General features: G+C 56.0%; 1 protein-coding gene across 7 annotated transcripts in view; it reads right to left on the bottom strand.

The window, feature by feature from the left end:
• The window catches only part of LOC310904706 (uncharacterized protein), a 37,653-nt gene extending 12,938 nt beyond the window's left edge, over positions 1 to 24,715 (bottom strand). For 2 of the 7 annotated variants that reach the window (XM_083849818.1, XM_083849820.1), the window contains exons 1-3: positions 21,548 to 24,715; positions 14,378 to 14,420; positions 11,815 to 11,884 (exon numbers count right to left, since the gene is read on the bottom strand). In XM_083849818.1, coding sequence (XP_083705944.1) covers positions 11,815 to 11,884; positions 14,378 to 14,420; positions 21,548 to 21,653 — 219 coding nt within the window. In that variant the 5' untranslated portion in view covers positions 21,654 to 24,715. Of the gene's footprint in view, positions 1 to 11,814; positions 11,885 to 14,377; positions 14,421 to 18,284; positions 20,318 to 21,547 lie in introns of those variants that run through there. The other 5 variants (XR_014588555.1, XR_014588556.1, XM_083849819.1 and 2 more) reach the window with 4 other exon arrangements.
• Positions 24,716 to 25,507: the final 792 nt, after the last annotated feature.

Raw genomic sequence — 25,507 nt, 5'->3', positions numbered from 1 at the left:
CAAGAAACCACGCAAGACCCTTCATTATTAACTCTTGTTTGAATAATCTTTACATTTCCCCTTTTCCTAAGTGCATTTCAAAGTGCTGTGGGGTTTTTTCCCGACCAACCCTCTGGGTTTCACCAACGCCAAGAGACAAAGCTCCTCCCCTGCTCGCACCACGCAGGTCAGGGCACCTCCACTGCCCTGGCAGCGGCAGGCTCGGGGTGCCCCTGCGACCTTCCATCCACCCACCCAGGCTTCTCCTCCCAGACACCGAGGCGTGCAAATCTCAACGTCTCATTAAACCGACCCGCGGAGCGCTCAGAACGGATTGCCTCCCAACATAACTTTTCAGCTGGTCACTATCCACGAGCAGATGATTTTACATGACATTTATTCATGCAAATTACAGAGGCTGCAGTCCCGTTACCCGGTTAAGAGCATAAAAAATTACAGTTTAGATGCAGAAACGCTTGCACCAGCACGGAAAGCGAGGCGAGGCTGGAAACGCATCCCCGGCTTTTAAATGCGGCACAGCAAAACTCAGCGCAAGGCCTCGTCGGACGGGAGTTTATCGGAAATAACCCCCCCAAAAAACACCCAGGGGAGGCAGAGAAAGGCATGTGCAAAGCTGCAGGGGACGCCGAGAAATGAACTTCTCCTGCTGCATGTGCAGGAACCTGCCACGGGGAGAGCGCACACGACATTTTACGTCACTCACAAAGCCTACCCTGTCCAATAAAGTGTGGAAGTAAAACAAAGCATGAAATCCAGGCATAAATTAGCATCCCTCCAGTCTAGCTTTATTTGTGCTGCTGCTGATGTGGATTAGCATCTAGCTAGCTGACAGGCTGATAGGCAGACAGAAACAAGGAGATATGAAAAAAGCAGTGGGTGTCTTTTTTTCCCTACGGTTCCTGGGACGGCTGCCATCAAAGTGCAGGCAGTGTTCATCCCTTCAGGACCAGAGTTTTCCCGTCTTTCCGGGGAAGCAATAGGATCTGTAGGAAAGCAAATCCCCCCTGAAACATTTGCGCCTGCACCCTACGAAGCCGGCACCCGTTGTCTGACTGCAAGCCCAGCGTGAGCCTGTCACATCCGCGGCCGGTGTCCCTCCGGCAGCCACGGTATCGCTCCAGGGGCATTTCGGAGAGCCCCAGGAGCGGGGGCCACGAGACTTTTAGGACAGCACCTCGCCTCAGGCGTGCACGTGGAGCAAACGCCCCAGGATCAGCCCTGGATCGTGTTCGCCAGCGCTCAGGGCAGCTGCTGGCAGCCACGGCCGGGCCCGGTACCCGATCCCGGCTGACACGACCAGGATCTCACGCTGGCATCTCCTCTCCGTTCGTGTCACAAATGTGTCACCGCCAGCTCCGCGGGCAGGAGGGCCTGCGGAGAGCATCAGGCGGGCTGTCACGCAGCCTCCCGCTCCCCAGGGCTGCGTGGCAGAGCGAGTGGTCGTCACCAGAGCCGTCCCTTCTCTCCCTCGGGCTCGGCAGCCCTGAGGTGCCCCTTGCCACCAACGCTCTCCCCCTGACGCGGCACCACGGGAGCACGCCAGGCAGCAGAGGGGAGCGGGGATGCTCGGGGAAGGCGACAGCACCGTGGCACTCGTGCCCAAACCAGGGGAACAACAGCTTCAAGCGTGACTGCGTGCAGAACGACCTGCAAAACCCATTTCCACCCTCACTGAGCCGTTCACAGCTTCGTCAGGCTCTCGGGTCACAGGAGACCTCTAGTCCCTGCCCGTCACTTGAAGAGCCAACGGGAGAGCTCGGTTTTTAGGCTAAGGAAAGCAAATTTTCAGCCGTTTCCAGAAGTGGCCTAGAAAATGCAGACTAATTCCGCACAGCCGTGAAGCCGGTCCCTCAGGGGCACGGTGTGCAGTTTGCACAGCCTGGCGTCCCCGTGCCTGCCCGGGTGACACGTACCGAGCAGGTCTGATCAGGGGACACAGGTCTGAAGGTTCAGCAGGACGAGCAACCAGTGCCAGCAATCCCAGGCTGCCCCCAGAGGACGGGGAGCAGGCAAACCCTGCATGCAGCGGGCGTCTGTGGCCAGCTCCGACGGACCCAGGCCCCATGCTCACACGGGGCAGCCCTTCCACAAACGAAGGGAAGCAGCAGAGCCTTTGCTCCCCCAGCACTCAGCCATGTTGCGCGCTGTTGGTTAGGGACCAGAGACCAACCACCATATCCAAAAGCTCTCGCAGCAAGAGCAGGCGCTCATTTAACCTCTGGCACGTGAGGATGGAAAGAGACACAAGTCTGAGGTCCCACCAGCCTACAGAAGCCCAGCAAGCCGCAGGTAACATCTCCCCTTCGCAAGGCAGCGGTCCCCTAAGGGGCTCCCCAGCCAGCCCGTGTACGTGAGCCGTTTGTTTCCTCCCCAAGCTCTCCGCTTGCTCTGCCACGTCACCCCTGAGCCTGATCACGGGCAAAACGAGCCCGATGGGCCCCGGCCTAGCACCCGCTCATTAGCGCTCTGCGTTTCCACTCTGCTCCGCAGTTCCACACCGCCGGGAAAAGCCCAGCCCGGGGACGGTGCAGGACCAGAGCTGCTTTAAATGCTGTGGATGAGCAGAGCCGGCTGTGTGGGGTAATGAAAGCCAGACCCAAAAGAACTCAAGAAGCCACGGGGCCAGCTCATACAAGTCCTGACTCGTGCCTGCAGTTTCCCCTTCATTTCGGTGAGCTCCAGCACATTTCCACATAAGATATATTAAAAACCACGCTGGTTACAGCACGTTCAGACAAAGTGGTGACTGGTGTGAGGGTGATGCCTGTGCAGCGCATCACAAACGGACTGAAGGAGCATGTTCCCCTTTGAGACCGGTCTGAGTGGCAACCTGGGACGTGGCTGTGGCAACCCAGGGAGCTCCTGCACAGCCCCAGGAGGACAGCACAGGGACAGTGCCTTCTCCCCTGGCTCTTAAGCAGAGTCCCCCATGGCACTGAGCACAGCACTGACCTCTCAGTTAAAGCAAGGACCAGAGAAATGAAAAAACCACGCATTTTTCTCCTGAGCCCTGGCAGTGGGGAAGTCAAATAATGTTCTGCCAGCTGTCCCCAGAGTGTGCCAGACCAGTACAGGTCCACAGGCACAGCCAGTCTGCCTCTGTGCAGCCTCACCACCTTCACGAGCACACACACACGTGGGCACCCCCGACTTGATCTCCTGCAGAACAGGGTGCCTTCACCAGCATCACCAACTATTACAGGTCAGAGGCTGAAGCACACACCGCAGACATTCACTTCCAAGTTTCTCTACGATCAGTGGCTTGGACCGCTCCTGAGAGTCATCAGTACACCCAGCAGGAGCAAGCCAGACCCCATCCAACCCAATGCAATCCATCATACTTGAATTTGCTAGGCTCTCTTTCACTCCCCAGTCAAAGCTATGCAGCATTTCATGCTTCCAGCCTCGAGCTCTGAATACCAGGAATCTGACTCCTCAAAACCATTAATTTTGACTCCAGAAACACCCGAGGATTTGGAGGATCTGGCAATTTGGAGGATTGGCAATTCCAGGCCCTAGCATGTCTTTGCCTTGTTTCCAGAGCTTCCCCTGTAATGATGATGCCCATAAATACACTTCTCGTTAGCACCATTTTATTACTTTTAAGTGAAAACTGAAACTTTCAAGCAGCCCTTGATTCCAGGTGATGGGGTTTTACAACAAAAATCTCAAATCCCAAGCCATGTGATAAACCCCCTGAGAGTCATTCTGGCCGAGCCTCGCCAGCTGCCGTTCCACCCAGAAGGCATCCACCCCTGAGAGAGGGATGGAAGAGGGGAAGAAAGCTGGAAAACAGGGATTTCTGGCACCCAACCCAGAGTGCAGGGGGGGCATTCCCACCTCCACCTTTCCTGAGCAGGGCACCGATGCCTTATTTCTTTGTTTAGGGTACGGCACAGACCCTAGAAGAGGGCACTGATGCCTTCTACGGGCAGAGCTTCTCAAAGCTCTGCCTAGTGCTGCTTAAACCAGAAGAAATAGCCCCAAAAGACTGTTCTAGCCCTGGCCACCTGCAGCAACGACTTGCAGAGCTCCCTCTGAACTTGGCTGAGTGTCTGATAGGGTGGGAACCAGAGAAAGAGAAGCACTGCTCCTGGCTTGCAAGGTTTTCAGCCAAGCTTGTCCATAAGGCGTGCTCAGCCTATGCACACATACCCCAACACCCTCTCCCTTGTGTGGTTTCCTGGATATTTCCTTCCGCCTCCTGCTGCCCTCCCCAAACCACGAAGCCACCACAGCCATGTGCGAGGTGCTGCACACGCCTGGCCTGAGCCCTTCTGCTGAGCCAGCCCCAACGTGGGGCATGCAGGCAAAAGAGCTGCCTGAGGAATCCAAGCCAAGCGGCGCTGAGCACGACCTTTCTGCTTTACAGCGGCAACCTGAATCCTAAATACTGGATTTCTAGGCACGCATTAAAGCCATGAGACAATGGGGACCGCGAGGCTGGCGCTGGCTGCAAGCCAGCTCCGCTCCTGCCCTGCCAGTGTCCTCCATTTCCCATTTCCTTCTTTTTTTTTGCCCTGGCAGATAAGTGAAGTCCCGCTAAGCGTGCACATTTTCCCTCGTGACCTGGGGACTCACCCCCACCGGACGATGGATGCCTAAGAAGTCACAGAGAGGTGGCCATCTTCCCCCCTCTCTCTCTCATAGAAGCATTGCTTCTCCTTTAATTGGTTTCATTCATGGCGGCCCTCCACTAAATGTAATTATGCCAGGCTCTCTCCATCTGTCTGCATTCAGTGTTTTTATTCTCAATCTTTATTTCTGCATTAATTCCCCCTCTGCAGCTTACATGCACAACAACGTCCAGGACCTCCTGAGGATGTGCAGACACCAAGTGAAGAGCAGGATTTGTCCCAAGTCTCTCCTGGCTGGACGCACTGAACGTTTTTTCTCGGGGAAAGCCCCATACCTCAGCTGCTCTCTGTAACCATTTCTCAATAATACCCACACAAGCCAGTCCTTTTGCAAACACCAGGCAACATGAGATACCTTGATTTTTGTCTGCACCCTACAGATGCAGAGGTATCACTGCCCTGTCTTCCCAAGCCTGGTGCTTAAAGCTACCAAGGGGAGATGTCTGCTCAAGCTGGCACAGACCTTTTTTTTTTGCATGAGGACAGCATTTAGTCCTACACAAACTAACATGCTAATTTTCCTTCCCATGAATGCAGATGGGGTGAACACGGCTGAGCACGGGGATTAACAAATCTCAGCTTTGCAAGGGTAGCTCGTATCTGCATGGCTGAGGCTGCAAAGCGCTGAGCACTTCCAGAAGCATCTCCTCTCTGGGATACATCACCCAAGGTCCCTACATCGTCCTTGGACAGGACGGGTAGATCTTGAGGGGACACAATACTAAAGGGCTTGTTGGCTTACAGAGAGACCAAACCCAGCGACACAGACCCTGGGCAACCAAGCACCATCTGGTGACCGCCGGCTCCCGACACAATAGCCCACATTGGCATGTTTATGATAGAGACCAGAGGCAGATTCCCTTTATCCCCATCGGACCCTGTGATGTGGTTTCAGGAGAAGGACCATGAGAAGCAGATGGGATAGCAGAACAGAAAAGAACACGGCGAGACAGACAGACAGGAGAGATTTATACGAAGCTAAAGCACATACCCATAAACATGGGATAAGCAAATAGCATGTAAGTATGAAATTAAATGCAAGGAATCCACGTTATTCAATAATCAGTCAAATATCTCCTTCACCTCTTTTTTTTTTAGTTTGTCATCAGCATTTTAAAATGAGATATGTATGCCAATAAGTAACCCAGTTGTATATTGTAACCTTGCAAATATTGGATGGGATCTGAGAGATTCGTCCCGACAGACAATTCATTTTTACAGTTATTTTTGGACTCCCGGCTTTCGTGGAACACCGGCTCTCTGTGTTGGATTTTATGCCCCTGAAATGTATTTACAATGCATGGCATCTGTATTGTGCATTACACACTTAAATCACTGCTTTTCATTCATCGCTTATATATATATAAAAAAAAAAGCAATATCCTGAAGCCCCAAATACTCAAATTCAAAATATTATTGGTGCGTTTTCAGAGAAATACTGTAAAATAGCATTGCATTTTTAGATAAAGGAGGGAAAAACGATCACAAGGAACATGGATTCCCAAGATCTGGGAAGAGGGGGAGTTTGGATTTCATGCCAGGATAAACGCAAAATAAAAATAAAAGCTGAAAAAAACACAAAGGTTTATTTTCTAAACAAAAACATAGAAACATTTTGTCATTTAAACAAAGGGAGGAGGGCGGGGGAGGCTCCGCATCCATCGCTTGCTCTGTGCAATGGACAAATACTATCAGAAACAAAAAGCATGGCATAGTTAGCAGGAGCGGAGCTTAGTGCTTTAGATTTAATGATATGTATTTAAGTTCCTTTTAGGGGAAGCCTTCTGCAATCGTTGGGGGGGAAAAATCATGGTTTTAAAGGCTTCTGTCATTGTTGCATACGAGCCGAGCAGAAAGGCGCTTTCTTTGTCATCCAGGGGTTTATGGAAACACCTTAATGTGTCCTTTTCATAGGTGAAGCAAGGCGTACAAAGCAGCAGCGTGCCAACGCGTCCCCCCTGCCATCGGAAAAATAAATAAATGGAGGAACGCGGTGAAAACGGCCGTCGTAATCCACCAACAAAACGACAGCAAGGATGGTCTATCTCGGTAAATATTGCACGTCTCCTGCCAAATCCCTCATGGGCTATTGTCCCGCCATCCCCACCCCCACGCCACCCCTTTTATATGTCATTAAGGATTTTTCGCATACAACCAAACGAGCGGAGGGGAAGAATGCGCTCGCTCCTTCCCCACCAGTTGGATAAGCCATGACGAGGCGGCTGGGAGCCGGCGTGCAGAAAACACAGGGCAAATTAGGAAGTATGTTAATTCAATTAATATCACAGAGGGGCTGGCGGGCGGGGGGGGAAGGGGGGGGGGTTGTGCGTGCAGATTTTCCGCCCGAGGAAGGAGGTGGCAGAGAAAGAACTGGGGCATGCCAGCTCCCGTTATTGTTCTGCCTTCATTGGTAATTAGCAAGATAAGGAGGGGATGGCGTGAGGGAGGCAGCGTGGCGAAGACGAGGCAGCGCTGCACCCCACCTCATGCCCATGCGGCCATCTTACAGGCAGCGCTTGCCTCCCTCAAAATGGCCGCCAGGGCCCACGCTGCCTCAGGGCTGCGGCTGGCCTGCCCCGGCGGGCTCCTCTCTGCCCGGCCCTTGGCAGCTGGCACCGGGGGCTGGAAGCATGGGCAGCCACCCTGCAGCCCTGAAGGGAAAAAAGGGGGGCCCTGGGAGCCAGGGAGACGCCATCACGGGCCTGAGTGTGCCCACAGGCGGGGCGAGCGGCCATCTTAGCCCAGGCCGCTCGCTCACAGGGCCGAGGCGCCAGGTGCATAGCGCTCCCACAGCTTCTCCCCGAGCCTTTCTGACCTGAAAATTCAGCTCGTGGGGCTATTCACTACAATACACCTCTCCTTCACAAGGCAGTGCACGTTGCCAGGAACCTGCCTGTGATTATAGAGGTGGCTGTGCCCTCACAATGCCTGTCCCTTTAGGCACCTGCTGAAGCCGAGGCGGGCCTCAGGTCCACCCTGCACACAGGCAGGCGCTTTCAGTACACAGCTGCCTGTCTGGATGTGCCCCATAAATCCCGTAAGCTGCTGGAGACTGTGTCCCAACTGGGGTCTGACCCAGGGAAAGGTTTTGTGGACATCTACAGCAGCGCAGGTAGTTGGGCTGAGAGCTATGAGGGAAACCATGGCCTGCCCAGCCACCAGAACAAGTCACGGGCAAATCCTGCCTTTCTCCTGTGCGGAACAAAACAAATCCCAAGCTAAATCTGCAGAGGCACCCGTAACGAACACACAACCTTCCCAAATTTCAATTTAACAAAAATTTAAAACAAAGTCAGTTATAAAAACGTAAAGGTAAGGTCATACAGATGACGCAAACAATGCTACACCTGGTGTTTCCCATTTCATGAGAACTTTACAGTGGAAACATCAATGTTGTTCCTCTCCAAATGAGTAAGCTCAAATACCGAATGAGGAACTCTCATCCGTGGTCATGGGCTGTCCTCAGGATGGCTATAGCAATTACTGACATAAAATCGGTATTTGGGAAGCATTTCATGTACCTTTAGCCAAGATGGGGCTATTTCGCGTGGCAAAACAGGCACATGACACACATAGAAAATTTGGCATCTGCTCCAGTACACTGCTGAGAACCAGAGCACGCGTTACCCGGGCAAGAGGGTGATTACAGCCGCACGCAGACAAGCTGTGTTATACATCTCAGTTAGACAGTGAAACATAAGGGATGGCAGGCTAGCTACTCCACTCTGGGGTTGTCTACACGGAAAGCCACACCGTTATCATGACAGCCCTATAGGTCAACCGATTCTGCTGCTTGCTGCTCCGGTGCACATCTCCAACTCATATTCCAGGCCAAGACCGGCTTTCTCCAGTTTAGCTTAAAGTGCTTCCAGCATGACATAACCATATGCAGGACAGTCCTGCCTTCTGCTGAAGTAAATATCCACAGAGGTTGTATGCGTACAGCTCGTTGCTTTAAAATCCACCCCCCAACCATAAGTCTGTAGCTAGACCTGCCCTTCGGCTAACCTTTCTGTACTCTGCGCACTTCTGGGCTGTTCACAGTGCCCGTGAAACACTATTACACCCTGCTTCCCTTGGGTGCTAATCCTGCTTGTCAACCCAAAGGCAGAAACAGACGGTGGCTTGGCATTTTGATTACGTTGTGATCTGTTTGAACCTTCCAGACTCTTTTGATGTCTGTGCAAATTTGAAAGGGGGAGTTGCAATCCTCCAGAATGAAACTCTGCTATCGCACGGCAAAACATCTCGGGACTCCTGCGTCCATAGCCATCGCTAGATTTGGAGCAGGGAGGGGAGTTACAGCTCCTCCAGGAAGAGTCTGAATTTCAGGCTAACCAATTCTGGCCCTGAGCGGAGAACACCACGGGGACAGTGCGTTGCTCTTCAAACAAATGCATGCGTAGGGGAGTGTGCGCATGCACGGAGACACCATATTTATACACATAGATGCATTCATAGGAAAATGCAAATAGCATCCTCTTCCGTCCCAGGCTCCCTTCGAGCTCCTGACATCCCAAGGTTTCAGAGGAGTACAGCCGAGCCTCAGATCAAACATTAGCCCTGCGGGGGTTCCCTCAGGGAAGCAGCCATGCACCGGGGTCTCTTCCCCGCTTCCATGCGAGGTTTCCCGACCCGACCTTCCTTGGGTGCTCTGTTCTGACACACATACAACGCGCACGCACACATGCAGAGCCTTTCTAAAAGGAGCTCTGGGAATTGAGCTCCGCTTCCTCCTTCTTCTAAATCAATTGTCATAAAACAGCTTTTGTTTTATTTTTAACAAAGCGACAGAAATAAATTCTGCTCACAGATCTTCCCACTCCCACAGCCCGGTCCTTTAGCACAAGCTGCCCAGTCTGCCTGAGGAAGCAGGCAGGAATGCATTCTGGTGCACAGAAACCAGCTCCTCTGCCCTTTCTCTTGAGCCCATTTCTTGTCAGGACAGCAAGACAGTGGGATGGGAAGAGGGCTAGATGGTGGGTGAGGCACTCTGAACCTCCCCAGCCCAACCTCCAGTTGTCCCCTTCATCTGCAGCCCACTGAGGTGCCCGCTTTTGACCTGCATTTTTCCTTGTGCTCTGCAAACCACGGTGTCCCTCGCTCTTTGATACCAGCAAAAAGTGACCCTGCAGCAATCGATGGGCTGACATGCAACCTGTGACAGCCCGAGCTCTGCCTGCCTGTGGCGCGTCCTCTCTCCAGGCTGGCTGAGGACCGGTCCCTCCTCCTGCATGGCCTTGCTCGCCCGGGCCCACAACTCAGACATGCAGAGACAGTTCTTGATGAAACCCATCAGTGGGTGAGTGGCAGCTGAGCAGGTACTGAGCAAGACGCGGGGCCAGACAGCAGCCAGGGGGGAAGGCAGCGGGTGGAGGGAACGTGCCTCAGGAGGAATACTCACAAAGGGCTGCTTTCATTAATAAAACATTCCCCCCTCGGTCGCCTTTTGATTTGGGTGTAAGAATTAACCCCATCTGCCCAACAGCACGCTACCTACCAAGTCATCTCTGCTGAGGAAGACCGTCTGACATGTGTCCGCTCAATTGCTACGCCTCCCCCTGCCCGTGCTCCTCGGCTCTCCAGACCCCCTCCAAACAGCTCCTGAGCCTCGCTGGGTCTGCCCTATTGAAGAGATCCTCTTCCCACAAGATAGATTAGACCCAGTGAAAATAGGCTTAGTGAAAATACCATTTCACTATTAATGCCCCCCCCCCGCCTTCACACTCTCACACACCCAGAAAGATTATAACAAATCCCGGTCACCTTTTGCCCCTGCTAACTACTGCTCCAGTCTTTGCACTGCACGCCGTCTACTGCGAGCCGGAGAGCCGGGCAGAGAGCAGTGCTGACATATACAGACACACATGTAGTCAGCAGTGGAGATACTCTGCTACAGAGCACAGATCTCCCTGCACATCACCTCGCCCTGCCACAACACCCCAACCTGTCCCTCTGCGCTGTAATTGTAATGCCTGGTTCTTGGGCATCAGCAGAAAGTTCAGCAAAACCAGCGCCGGTTTAATCTTTCTGTTCGAAATTGGTGGGGGGTTGCTTTTACGTCACCGAGACATTTCTATTCTCTCCTCTGCCTTGACTTTCTGTTTTAAGTAAAGCCGAGATGCAGAGATGCCTTCGAACAGACAGCCCCTTCATTTTTCCAGAGGTGTGTTTTAATGAGTGACTTGCCTTCCAAAAAGGGGCCAGCGGAGGGGAAGGGCGGCAGATTCTCCACACAAATTCAATAGCTGGTAGGTTGCCATGGGCTAAAGCATTTCTTTGCACACATGAAGGGAAGGGACTCCGGAGCGCTAAGGGTTTTGCCTCCCATGAGTTATAGCTCTACCCTTCAAGAGCGGAATAAATGCTTTATCCCATTGCAGCCTGCGATGTATTCTACATAGATGGATTGATTTCCCCTATTGTTCTTAATAAATCCTGGCGCATGAAGAAACTCACTGCACAGCCATTTTTCCTGCCTTGTTCTACCTTGCAGAAGTAATAAGGGTCAGATGTGACTGCAGCGGGAAGCAAAGGCCGTACACAAGGCAGTACTTTGCTGGATGCGGTGGCTGTGCTTGCAGGGGCTTGGTGGGTGCAGACAAGCAACACCCTTCTCTCTGCTTATTTCTCCTGCCTGAGTCTAAGCGGAGGAAAACGGGAGCCATGGCAGGGCACCGAAGCACTGAGGGCAGCAGCTGCTGTACAGGCTGAGCCTGCGCGAGCCCCTTTTCTCTGAACAAAACAAACCAACCAAACAAAATGCCAAATCCACTCCCCCGCTCAGTAACTCCCAGCTACCCAATTCAAACCCTCATTTTTATTTTTATTTTTTTTGAAAGGCTCTCACCCTCCCTATTGCTTTTTCTGCTCGCAACGGTTGCACCCATCCTCTCTCCCTGCTTCAGGAGGGAATTTGCCGGCCACAGCTTGGTTGGTGCCCAGCAAGGAGGCCGGGAAGCAGGTGGCTTTGCACGGACCTGCCTTGGCCGCCTGCCTCCAGGTCCACCCAGGCTCACTGGATTATCGCTGCTGGCCTTCTCTAGCAGCAGCGAACTGGCCCTGTTTCAAAAGCCTAGCTGGGAAATTTGGCTGCGGAGGAAGGGATCAGGTAAAAGAGCTGGTCCCCCATGCCCAGGTTGGCCTCGGTCCTTCAGCGAGACTCCCAGGGACTCACCTCTCCTCGCTCAGGTGGAGACGTCCCAGCCCTTCCCAAGGCATCCCACTCCGCGAACTCGCAGTCACGTCTGATTAAGGAAAAGAGAATTTGTCTCAATTAGAAAGAGGCTCCCACACGTACGGATGGGTGTCAAGCAGTTACCAAGTGTCACTCATGAAGAAATGGCTGGAAAAGAGACCTTAAATTTGGGACCGTGCAAACTCGCGCACACGATTGCAATTGAGTTACGGAGCTTGGCATGCTTCAGAGCATACCTTGTGCAGACGCTTTCAAGCCCGTCCCCTCAGCTGAAATACACACGGCCACATAAAATACAGCCAGACACGGCCACGTCCTCTAATAAGGAAATAAAGCCGAGCGGACCTGCGTTGCCAGAGCCCAGAGAGCAACACTGTCTCTTTAATTTTCTCCCTGGCTATCTCATCCTTTGCACAAACTCTTTCCTCCCCGTGGCTTCTTCCAGCCTGGTGGGCAAAGTGGGAAAACATCATTAGGGAGGAAAAATAATTTAGTTTGTTAATCAGTATCCAGTGGTGGGAAACAAGAAAGACAGAGAGCAGGGCTGGCGGTTAGGGCTTAGGAAGGGCCAGCACAAAGCCCACCATTCATGACATCTGGGGCTGGGATTCTCATTGAATTAAACAGACACAAAGAGCAGAGGCATTTCATGCTCTCTTCACAAGAATTATCATATCTCCCTGGCACTAGGAAACCTTCAGCATGGGAGAGAGAGGAGAGAGAGAGAGAGAGAGAGAAAGAGAGAGAGAGGGGAAAGCGGGCAGGCTGGGTAGAAATATGGGGCAGGGTAGAGGAGGCTTTGTTCCAGGGCTGGATTTATGGATGGGATGCAGCGCGTTGCTTTGCTGGGAGAGACGGGGCCCTCGCGCGCTGGGTCTAATAAGAATCAGCAAACGTGAAGCAGGGGGCCCCTGTGTACCATGAAGCAGGGAAACCCGCGTCTGACAAGCCAGCAGAATAACCGCTCGCGTCTCGGGGCTGTGGAAGGATGCTGACGTTCGTCCGAGATGTGTCGTCTTGTGTGTGTGTCAGCGAGGCGGGGGGGAGAAGGGGAGCGGCGAGGAGCATAAGCAGGAGACCAGGCAGCATCGTTCAGTCATGAAAATTAATTAGCTAATATGCAAACCATGGCTGCCTCTGCCCGCTGCCCTGCGAGCGCTCCCCGCAAAGCTACGGTGTGTGCCGAGCCTGTGACTGGGAATGACAGGGGCAGATTAGGCAGCTCCTTGGGACACGCCTCGGGACACAGCAAACCCACAGCCCATGAAAAAGGCGAGGAGGGGACGGTTAGGGTCCTTGGGGAAGGGGCAGAGCCTAAGGGTCGGGAGAAAGAGATGTGGGAGAGCCTGGGCACCGAGCTGAGACCAGGCATCACACTGCTGCAGCAGCAGGAATCAGGGTGGATCTCAAAAACCAGCCACTTTGGTGCCTGGTGGAGAGCGAGTGCATTTAGGGTTTAGACCGCAAGCTCTGTGGGGCTGGACCTGCCATCTCCTACAGGCTCAGGCAGCAGAGAGCCCTCCTCCTCGGTCTCTGGGCATCACCAGAGGAGCTGCTTTAAATACTAATTGCTCCATGACCAAGACCTGTGAGCTGCCGAGAGCCTCCCTACAGCATTACCTGTGGGAAGAGGGGACAGATCTCTGACCTCACGTCCCCGGGGTGATTTGACCCCGTGCACTGGTGCCACAAGCGAGTATTGCTACCCGGTGATGGAGATGAGAAACTCCGGGCGACTTTGTGCAGCCCCATCCCCGAGGTCTCAGATCCCACTACAACATCATGCTGATTTTTTTTTTTTTTTGCTGGGAGCAGCCACGGGAGGAAGAGGGTGCAGGCAGCAAGTACCAAGGGAAAAAGAGGATAAAAAGGGAATGAAGAGATGCAGAAAGAAATTGGTAGAAAAAATAAATAAATAAAGAGAGAAGCCCCTTCGACATGGGATGCGTGCGGTGAACGAAGAACGCGCTGGAAACAAAGGGATGCAAGGAGAGAGGAGAGGCTGGGGTGGGCATCGCGGCAGACATGTAGGTAAAAGTTGAAAAGGAAGCACTAATTAGCACCCAGACCATCACTTTCCATTAATAGCTTGTCACCGTTTCCTTGATGTTGCTGAGAGCAGGAAAGTTGGTATGTGTGATGCTTACCTGTCTCTATCTCATTAATAGAAGTCAGGGTGAGAACAGACGTTTATTGCCTGCATCCAGATAGACAGGCCCTTTGCTGAACTGAGATGCAGGAGAGAGGGGGAAAGTTATGAAAAAGAAGCTCGTGAAGCACCAGGCCGTACCCACACAATGGAAACCCAAAGCGTAGGTAGGTATCTGTGTCAGGAACAGCCCCCAGCAGGGACCAGGCTCCAGGAATCCACAAGGCAAAAAACCCTAAGGTCGTACAATTATAACCCAGAGCAAATACACTGCTGGCCGGAGAGTGTGCGCCAGTGTCAGCACCGGGTGTGTGCGAGGGGACAACACTGGACGAGACCCAGGAAAGTAAAACAAAAGAGCGGCCGCCTACTTCCCCAGACAAATTTGCTCACCTAGAGTCCGCTCTGCTACAGGGCAGGAAGAGCCAAATGTTTCCTGGTCGATATCGCGAGCCAGAATGGAGAAATTCCCAGTAAACAAAGGAAAAAAAAAAAAAAAAAGCCATCTTGAGCACAGATAAATCTGCATTGCATGTAATCACCTCCCAGGTAAAGTGGAGGAAATTCTTCCGGCAGTTAAAAGAAGAGATTAGATCTCCCGTTTAATGCACAAAGGCCTCCCCTTTCCCTCCACCACGTGCGACGGCTCCCAGTAGTGTCACGGGGAAGAACGAGCGTGCAAGGCCAGGGTGCCAGGCAGCGGTGCCTGCGAGCTGGCAGTGCACGTCTGGCCGGGCGATGCCGGGTGCGTGCACGCTCCTGGGGACACGCTCGCTTCCACCAGCCCGCAGATTCACTGAACGTGCTGAAGATTCCTCAAGAGAAGGAGCCCGAACCTCCCCAGGAGTGAATGAGGCAAAACCAAAGGCAAAGAAAACATCAAGGCCGCTGCTGGAGGAACAAAGGCTTCCCCCTTTCAGCTTGGAGACATCTTCTTGGCCATTTAGCTCAGATCAAGTGTAGGCTCCGGTGACTCCCCCACCTATTCAGACGAGCACTTTCAATACCCTGATGGGTCTTTTCTGCTCCTCTACCCCTGCGCTCGCTGTCCCCAACCGAGGCGGTCAGCGCAGAAACCCTACCCTGAAAAGGCCTCGCTCGGACCGCGTGGTCGGGCACTTCAGAAGTTCGGAAATGCTCAATTTATGGCCGTCCCTGCAACCTTAATTCCACCTCGCTGTGCAGCCACCCTGGCCAGGGAAAGAGGGAGGGAGCTAAAAATAGGCTGTGACCGAGCCATCACAGCCCGCTGCGGGCACAGCCTGCGTTCACACCCCGTGGCCAAACCGCAGCCGGGTGCCCCCGACCTGCTTCGGCGCCTTAAACCGGGCACGTTTTTAATCCGCAGCAATCACGTGCATTCTAAACATACAGAAAATGTATTATTTATGGCTAATAAATAATAGATTGTTTATATAAGCCAAAAAAAAAAAAAGAAAAGAAAAACAATTGTACGCGAGGGTGGCGAATTCCCCCTCCCTCCGCCCCACACCCATCGCCACCTTCGTCCTGCACGGGGAGAGGGATTTGGAGCCCCGAGCCTCGGCACAGCTTTCTGCCACTGGGAAATACAGGGCTAATGTTATCTGGCAGCGGCAGAAGGCTGCTCTCCCGGGGCCGGCGGTGCAGGGAAGGTGAACCGCTGGGGCTGGCAGGACCCAGGCCCCGCACGCACACAAACGCAATTTTTTCCCCCCCCGCCCAGGACCTGGAGGAGCTCGCTCCCGGGAGGCTGGGACACGGCGCGGGAAGATCAGCTGGATGTGGAAAGGGATCGTGGAGTTGGCCGTGACTGTCCTCCCGCCCAGCCCAGCCGTGCCAGCGCACCGCAGCGCTCTACCCTGCTCCCGGTCTGTGATTATTTCAGTGAAACACCGATTTTACCCCTTTTTCCCCCCCTCCCCGCGCCACAAAAGAGGCAACCGAAGGGAAATTGCGATCCCGAACAATTCATAATTCAGCTAAACCTGAAAGGAATTTCGGGGACAAAGAATAGGCATTTCTCTAGCCGAAAAGCTTCCCCCCGCCGAATTTCAAGGGCCCGCAGCAAACAATGGGAGTGTCAGAGGTTCTCAAAAAGAAAAAAAAAAAGTTCAAGAATCTTTACAATAAAAAGTGTTAGGCAACACAGAGGTCAGAGCCAGCTCCTCCTATAATAAATAGCAGGGCTATCTTACATTAACTATAGGAGACATTTTAATGCAGTGCCTCAGCTTCGTGCTAATTATACTTTTTCACCATATTTTGAACCTAAGAAAAAATGTCATCAGTTAATTATAACAGATGAGGGAGTGTGAAGACTTCCTCAATAAATAATGCCTTGATATCTCATATCCAACAAGCTGCGCGCACTGCTCTGAAGGTGCCCAGAAATATGTCCTCTCAGGAAATATATCAAGAAATGATGGTCCCATAAGCTGGCTTTGTTTCCAAGCCTTGATTTTCGGCCCAATAATTAAGTGATTTTTATGGATCTGGGAGAGTAAAGGTCATGGGACTGCTGGAATGGTGCCAGAGACATTCAGCATAAGGAAAAAAAAAATCCCAAACCAAAACGAGATACAAAAGACCTCAGCAAATCCCCCCTATGGACACACACAAGCGATTTGGTGCTCCCCAGGTCCCATCCTCCTGTTCCTCCCGGCATCTCCATGGTAGTCTTGCACAGAAAAAGCCTGGTTTTAATGACACCAGGCCACCACGGACGGTGTGCTCAGCACCCAGCCACCGCCAGGCCCGTCCCTGCCTTCCACCCGCCCCAAGAAGGAGGGACCCCGTCCCCGTGCCACCCCTGGGTGCCCCGTCCCAGCTGAGGCCGGTGGGTGTTGGGGTCGTTTCGGAGGTCCGACCACCCCACCTTTCTTTCAGCTCCTTTCCCCACCCGGCACCCCTCACTTCCCCCTCTGAAGAGCTGGGATTTGGCGTGGGAAAGATGTCTTTGGGCTTTTCACAAATCCAGTATCCCCTTGAACCAAAACCAATTAGCCTGGCCCAAGGTCCTGCCATTGAGGGACTGTCCCTTCTTTTCAAACCCCCGCGGGCTCAATTGCTCTAAGGAGCCTGGATGTGAATGAGCAAAGCCCACTTAAAGTGGTACTTAAGGCCAGACCAGGGTGAAGGAAAAGAGAAAGCCTCTATAGGAACAGCAAGCTGAGTTTCCAAGAGACAGCTAACTGACGGAGATTGTGTTCTTTCCTCCCCCCCATTTTCTTTTTTTTTTCCCCCCACTCCTGAGCTTTGGAGGCGAACGCTCCTAACCAAACCTGAGCCGCTGAACAAACACGGAGGGCGGCACCTGAAAACGCCGACCCCAAAGCCCCGTCCGCCCTCACCCACGGCGGACACGGGCAGCCTGGCTGCGGCAGGGCGACGGCTCCGCCGGGCCAGCACGAGCTCAGGTCCCCAGCACGTGCTGCCGGCCGGGAGAGCAGCGCCAGACCTCGCTTCTGCGAGCCGGGCTCTTGGCAAATGCACCCCCGCCGGGTAAGAAACGCTGAAAAGCGGCAAACCCACCGGGGCAGAGTGACTGCAGGTGCCTGGTGGCACCGCACCCACCTCGCACCGCTGGTCCCGAGGGCTCCCAGGGGCTTGGAGTGGGAAGGGGTGACAAATTGCCCAGGTGCCGCGCGGCCAGACGCCAACACCTCCGCGCTCACACCTCGGAAAAACTCCCGGCACCCAAATTAGCACCTCGCACCCAAATTAGCACCTCGCACCCACGGAGCCGCGTGCGTCAGGGAGCCGCTGTCCGTGCTCTGCAGACCCGGGCACAGCCACGAGCAGGATGCGCCCTCAAAGCCACCGAGCTGTGCCCCTGGCTCTGCCCCTTCCCCGACGGCACGGACAAAGCCCGGGACGAGGGGCAGGTAAGCGGAGGCACCGTCCGCCTGAGTCAAGGGCGCACGGAGGGGGTGGGAGCCGAGGGAGACAAAAGAAACGAGAGAGCCAGGCCTCCAGCTTCACACCAGCCATTGCCAGGCGATTCCACAAAAATGCCCATTGATGGGATTTCATCCAGAACCGAGCGGCCGGGCTCACGCAGCCCTGCCTCCATTCACAGGCAGCTGGTTCAAACGGCAGGCACCGAGCAGCCCCTTCTCCACCTGCCCCCGGAGCCGCACCGGGTTGGGCTTTCTCGGCTACCTGGTGCAAACCCCCTCACCTCGTGCCGGGAGCCCAGCCTGCTGCACGGGGGAGAAGTTTTGGGGAAAGAAGAGAAATAAAGAGAAGAGTTTGAGCACTCGACGTCCCGGGGCGTCGATCCCCCGGGGTAAACCCACAGCTGACGTTTTCCACTTACCCCCAAACCACGCACGCCGCTCCTTTACGCTCCTGGCTCCCTCTGCCCATCCCCAGCACTGCCTGAAGAACAAAGACATCAGGGCCCAGCTCCAGAGACCTCACCCGCGCCTGGCCTGCGCCGCGTCCCATCTCCTCCGCCAGAGCCCCACCGAGGAGGGAAGAGCCGAGGGCGCCGGGCGGCCCCCTGGGACCTGGGCTCTCCTCCCTGCCCACGGCATCGCCCCTGCCCCACAAGCGATGGGGCAGGGCAGCAGCAGGAGACCCCTTCCCTCCTGGGGGTGGGAGGAAGGATCCCGCTGACGCCAACAGCTACACGAGCAGGGCAAAGGCTCGGATGCGGGGGGACCCGTGGGGGCTGCCAGGATGTTTCGGCTGAGGTCCCGCTCGCCAAAATCCACCCCCGGCCCTAAGGAAATGAATCGGTGACCCCCTTCCGCCAGGGCTTCAGAAAGGGCACAAAGCGAGGAGCTGGCACCAGGCTGCAAGGAAGGAAAGAGGCGGTGGGTTTTGCACGAGGATGGGTTTACCCGGGGGCTTTATCCGCATCTTTGCCCTCCGCCCACGCACACGAGCTGGCGAGGCTCCTGCCACGGTCCCCATCCTTCACTGCCAGCCTCAGCCTCCCTGTTAATCAGGCCGGGGCTGCCTCCGCGCCTCCCCCAAACGTGCAGGCAGGGAGGGCGGAAAGGAAGAATTCAGCGCTAGCAAAAATTCAACCACGGCTTCTCCCCGCTGGAAACTAAAGGCCAGACCGCTCCGTCCCCGCCTCAACCCCGTTTTGGGGGGGGACTGCTGTGGGTTACACCAACCAGCCCCACAGCCTGCGAAAATACCCGAAAAATCCGCCCAGAACGCGGGCTCTGGAGGAGAAAAAACTGAGGAGCCAAGGGTGGTTTCTGAACGACGGATCCAATAGCAAGGCGAAAAAGCTTGCTTCGATCCTTTGTAAGAGTTTACATGTAGACACTGATTTCCACACTTCCATTTTATTTCGTAAAATTATATATATATAATATGTATTTATATACACACATACAAACACATTTAGTATATGCGTGTATATATATATAATTTTTTTTCCTCCAATCCTCTTTTTAAATTTTCACCTTTTGCAATTACAAAAGCCAGGGACAGAAATACCTCCTGGGCTCTGCCAGCGCAGAAACACTCCCACCAAACAGATTTTCTCTACCACGCTGGTCGAGTGATTCCTCCTGAATTATATTCATTAGGAATTTGAATGTTTCTTTCCTCCATCCCCCATCAAATCATTACTCCGGAATAAATGCATTCATCAACCACCTTGCTCGGTTCTCTCCTGCTTTGTTCGCTCTAGTTTTAAAGCATCTCCACCGAAACCGTTTGCACCTGACTCGATGCTATCATACGGAAGGGGGAAAAAAAAATAAATAGAAGAAGAATCGAATCGAGTGCCACTCACAATATTGTGGAAATAATTGGAAAATTATTTCTTAAAAATAACCACCATGATAAAGGAGGGAAAGCACTACATTCCCTCCTCCCCACCTCCGATCTCTTCCACAATTTCTGGGATTGCATTGAGCATACATATTCCAGATGGGCTGGAGAGAAGGAGGTTGGTTCTTAATGACACGTCTTTCGCTGCCTTTGGAATGAATGATTCATTCGGATCTCGCCGAGACTCGGTGCCACAGTTGAGTTACATTTCTAGAAAATCCGTATCTTTAATTCTGGCGCTGCGTGTGGGACCCAGCAAATCATGGAATTACTGCTGTAACTTCGGATTAGTAACGCTCTCTAAATGATAGTCTAATTCCAGGCCTTCATGCTTTTCAGCGTTCACACTCACACAGCCTTTTCCCTGGGAGGCTTCCTGCGGAATTAGTGCTGCCGTCGTCGTCTCTCTCTGCCCTTTTTAATTTCTCCAATGACTCCTCATTAGAATACATAATACCAACAGCTCCTCAGAACTTTTCTTTCTCGCGGTATAGCCCAATTCAGGCTGAGATCCTTTCTCCTTACTGCGGTTATGGCGACGCTTTGCCGGCCCTGGAAGGGTGCACAGGCATATTTAGCTTTGCGGGCCTACGTGGCGTCTGACGCCATTCCCCCGTGCAAGGGCTGCTGGAAAACCTGCCTCGGGGCTGCGCGGGGCTCCCTCCTCTCGCCTCCCCGGTGGGCACGGGCGGCTCAGCCCCCCGACGCTGCCCTCGCCCGCAGGCCGGGCACCCGCAGCCCACCTCTGCCAGCGGTGGGAGCACGGCCGCGGCGCCCCCAGCTCCCGCTGCGGCTCCCGGGGGGCAGAGACCCCGTGAGGAGCCCACTGGAGCCGCGGGAAGGGTTCTCCCTGCGGCCTCCCCGGGGATGTCACAGCCCACGGGGGCTGACGGCGGCGTGGGGACCATCCCCGCAGGATGCAGGCGAGGGGCTGGCGGCGATGCCCCGTGCGGACCCCAGGGTGCTGGGGGGGGCCCTGGAGACCCCAACCCCGGCCGAGGGCGCTCGCCCCACACCGGCTGGGGAAACGTGCTGGGGAGGCTCGGCGGAGAGCGCGGTGCTTTGTGTCGCCATGGGAACGGAATGCAGATTTGCCAATTGCTTTTTTTTTTTTTCCTCCTTCTTTCTTTCCTTTTTTTTTTTTTTTTATTTGCCAGACATTGTAATACATATTATGTTTCAACTTCTCGGGCTTGCAGCGGAGGTGAGGGAGGCTTTGTGCCTGCCAACTGCTCGGCTCCCGGGGAAGCTGCGGGGCCGGCGGCTGCACGCCAGGAGGGGTGCACCCAGCAGCGGGACCCCTTCCCTTCCCAGGGGACCCCCCCTCCTCCCCGGGGACCCCCAGCTACGGACAAAAGCGAGAGCCAACGCGTGGGGGGGGGGGAGAGCGATCGCGTTATCAGCGAGCTGACCTTCCAAGAGGGAGGCCAGAATCAAGCCAAAAAGGAAAAAAAAAAAAAAGAGAGAGAGAGAGAAGAGAGACAGCGAGGAAGAGAGAAGGAAAATATCCCAAACCCGGGGGGTTTTGAGGTCGGACCCGCGGGGTGGGCACGGGGGAGGCTTTGTTAGGACAGGCGCCCGGGGCGCTCGTCCCCTCCAGCCTCCCGGACCCGGACCCGGCGGCCGCCCGCAGCCGGGAGCGGGTTTGTAGGGCTGCTTCCCGGCGTGCTGAGCCCCGGAGCGCTGCGGGCGTGTGCGCGGGGCTCGGCCGCCTCTCCCCGCCCTCCCGTCCCGCCGCCCGGAGCCCCGGGAGCGCCCCGACGGGGCGGGCGCGGCGCTTACCTGGAGCCCCGAGGTGGCGGGGCCGCGACTCGCCTCTGCTCCGGGCTCCAGCGGCGCCGGTCCTGCTGCAGCCTCTTCCCCGGGGGCGAGCAGGTTTGGAAGTCATTTCTACTTTCGGTTATCTAGCTTTATGATGGCTCCACAACACTCATACAGCTAGATAACCAAAGACAGAAACATCCCTCCGGCGGGGCTGCCGTCGGCTGCGGGGAGAGGGCACACGGCGGTGGCGGGGGGGAGAGGGGAGGCAGAGCGGCCGGGATCTGCCAGCGGGGAGCCACAGAGGGAGAGAGAGAGGGGGGAAAAAGGGGGAAAAAGAGAAAAAAAAAAAAAAAAAAGATAAATACGAGGAGCGGAGGAGACGGAGCCGCGCTGCGGGAGCGAGCAAGGCACCGTAAGGGGCTGCGGGGAGCCGAGCCGTGCTGTGCCGAGCCGGGCAGAGCCGTGCCGAGCCGGGCAGAGCCGTGCCGAGCCGAGCCGAGCCGAGCCGAGCCGAGCCGAGCCGAGCCCCGCGCGGTCCCGACCCGGGCGGCAGCAGCAGCGCTCCCGCTCCCGCCCCGCCGCCCAACTTCTACTCCCCTCGCATGGTAATCGCCCCCTTTGGGAAGTGACGTCACGCGGCCCCCAGCCAATCGCCGGCCCCGCATTTAAATCCGCGCCCCCTTTTCCCGCGTTTTGGCGCCCCGGCCCCGGCCGAGCCCCCGCTGCTGGACGGGGCGGGCGGGACGGGGCGGGCTCGGCACGGCTCGGCACGGCTCGGCGCGGAGCGCAGCGGAACGCCCCCAGCTGCACCCTCCTCCCGCGGCGCCCCGGCACCCGCCTGCCCCCCGCCCGCCGCGCTTCGCCTCCCCGCCCGTGCTGGAGGAGCCGCGTTGTGGGGTGCCCCCCCCCCCAGCCCCATAGTGCCCCCCTCGGCAACAACGAGGGGGCACGGGCGGGCAGCACCCGGCACGGCACGGCACGGCACAGCGGACCCACCTGCAGCTAACTTCCCTCTCCTTGTCCTTCGCCCTCCCTTCGCCCTTTCCCCTCTCCCTTTCCCCGGCCTTTCCTTTTTCCCCTCCCTTCCCTTCCCCGTACATTTTCCTTCCCTTTTTCCCTCCCCTTTCCTTCTGCCTTTCCCCGGTCCCAGCACGCCGTTGCCCCCCCCCGTCCCTCACAGCCTCTCCTCCTGCAGCAGCGCCCGCCCCGTCCGGCCTCTGCACCTGGCCGGGCGTCGGGGCAGCCCGGAGGGCGCCTTCCCCGCAGCCAACGCGGGGCCGAGGAGCAGCCGGGCCGGGAATACGCCTGCGATCCCGCCCGGATCCTCTCGACACCCCTTTTTCCCCTCCGTTTTCATTATTTCCCCTCTAGGTTTTGCTCTTTCCCTCGCCGGTTCTTAGCGCGCCGTGCGTGCGGCGACGAACGCGGCGCATACAAATCCAACAGCAGCAATAAGAATAATAAAATGCCGGGAGGTAAATGTGATTATCTGGGATGCTTATCTGACCTGCCCCGCAAAAAAAATAAAAAAATAAAAATAAAAATAAAAATTGTAATCCGTCGCCGCTCCTAAACGTTGCTTTGCCTTAAATCTGAGGCTTAGCTAAAACGTGACCTGCTGCGAAACGGGGGAGCCGCGGAACGAAGCGATCGCTGCGGGAGCAGCCGCGGCTGAGCGCAGCCTGCCGGTCCCGGCAGCTCCGGCTCTCGGCGAGCTCCGCTCGGCTTCTTTATTTCTTCCTCTCCTCGCTTCCCCCCTCCCCGCCTTTCCTTTGAAAAATAATAATAATAATAATAAAATAATAAAAATTAAATAAAAAAAAAAATAAAAATACGGGAGCTCAATTAGGCTGAAAGCTCAAAGCTCAGCCCTGGCAGCCCCTCCGCGCTCCCGGCGCGCAGCCGAGCCGAGCCGCCCTGCCTGCCTCCCGGCTGCCTTCCTCCTCCTCCCTAACGAGAAACGGGCCCGGGGGTGCCCCGGGCACCCCGACGGGGCTGCGGCGGGTGGGGAGGAATCTTTGCTCCTTCCCCAGCCCCTCGGTGCCATCCCCGCGCCCCCGAGCCGCTCGGGAGGGGGCTTGGCTGAGGTTATTCTAACCTGCCCTGGAGAGAGAGGAAAAAAAAATAAAAATCCACTACAAATCGGATCTCCTTAATTTTCCGGCTGTGGATTTTCCCCTAATTTATTGCTGCCGTCGTTACGGTGATTGCTGCCCGTGCGTTCCCCGGCCGGGGCCGGGGAAGGTGCCCACCGGCCCCGCTCCCCGGGGCTGCCCCTCGGTGGTGGCGATACCGAGCGGTGCCCGCAGCCCGGTGCCCACGAAAGGGGCTCTCCCGGGCCGCGGCCCGGCCTCAGTTTCCCCCCGGGGGTGTCCCCGTTATCCCCCGGCCGCGGGGAGCACCGGGGGGCTGCCGGCGGCCGCGGCGATGCGGCCCCGCTCCGGTCCCGGTCCCCCTGCTGGGGTACAGGGAGCGGGCCCCCCTTTCTCCGCCGGGTAAGGGAAGGGATTTCTCTCCGCAGAAATAAATCCCGGGATTCTTCCCTGCTGCTTTTCGGCAACGCTTCGCTCGGCTCCGAGCCCCCCGCCTCGACCCGCTCCGTGCAGGCGGAGGCCCGGCACCTAGGAGAAAAACGCTGCTGGCCTTTGGGGGATTTTTTCCTACCGCTTGGGCGTTGGTTTATATATTTTTATTTTTATTATTATTATTATTTTTATTATTATTTAGGGCGCAGTTTAAGCAGGACGCGTACAAAATGGCTCCTTGGCACATCGCAAAGCAGCGGCGAGCGGAGCGGGGAGCGAGCGGGGGGCTCCGAAGGCCGCAGCGGGCAGAGCCCGGAGGCAGCCAGCGCCCGGCCTCACCTGGGGGACCGGGAGGGTCGGGGGGGGGGGCACCGGGATGGGGGGCACCGGGGACTGCCCTTCCCTGCACTCACAGGCAGAACAACGGGGGAAAACGACCCCCCGGGCCGCGGCCCGGTTTAGCCGAGAAGGACGGTGAAAAAAAAAATAAAAATAATAATAATTAAAAAAAAAATTTAAAAAAGCGGGGAGATCTCCCAAACGGCCAGGCGGAGGTTCTGCCTCCCCGACGGGGCGGGGCGGGCAAGGCTCTGGCCATGGTGCTGCAGCCGCCGCCGCTCCGCGCCCGCGGAGCCTCCGCGCAAATCCCCCCGGGGGGGGGGGGGGGGCGGCGGCGGCCCCGGAGCCCCCCGCTTTTTGTAGGGCACCCCCGAGGGCAGTGGGAGCGGGAGCGGCCGGTGCTCCCCTTCCCGCAGCCGGGCAGCCCGGCCCCGCCGGCCGCCCCTCGGAAGGGCCCCGCCGGCCGTGCCGGCCGCTTGCCGGGCGGCCCCGCGGCTCCCGAAGGCGCCCGCCCTGCCCCGAGCCCCGCTGCCTTCCCCTCTTTACGCCCCGCGCGTCTGACGTCACTTTTCTTTAATTAGGAGAAGTTATTTTTAGCCAACCTAGAGTAACCCCCCGCGCCTCGCCGCCCCGAGCCGCATCTCCTCTTAATTGTGTGTTGTTTTTTTTTCCTTTTCTTTTTTTCCCCTTTTTCCTCCCACAACCGGGGCTTCGCCAACTTCACGCGGAAGCGGCGGCTCCCGACGGGCGTTGAGGAAACGTGTTGCTTTGTTTAGCAATTAAAAGCCACGTCTAAAGCAGCCCCGGCGCTGAAAAGGCTCCGCCGCAGCGGCCCGGCCCCCGGCTGCTCTTTCCTGCGGCTCCCGGGGCCGGGACGAGGCGGGGAAGGGGCCGGGGTCCCGGCCGCTCCTGGCCCGGTGGGGCCGGGCACGTCGAGGGGGGGGGATCCGGGCGGGTGCAGGCTCCCAGGGCACCTGCACCGCTCCCGGTCGGGTTTCCTTAAGGCTGAGGCCTAAAATGCGTTTCACTTCCAGGGAGACACGGGAAAAATAAATAAATAAATAAATAAAAAAGCCGAGGAGATAAGAGTCCGCGGGAAAGGGAGAGAAGAGGG

This window comes from Anser anser, assembly GCF_964211835.1.
Source record: "Anser anser genome assembly, chromosome: 10".
NCBI lineage: Eukaryota > Metazoa > Chordata > Aves > Anseriformes > Anatidae > Anser > Anser anser.
The sequence above is the reverse complement of the archived record's forward strand: the minus strand, read 5'-3'. Positions and strand labels throughout refer to the sequence as shown.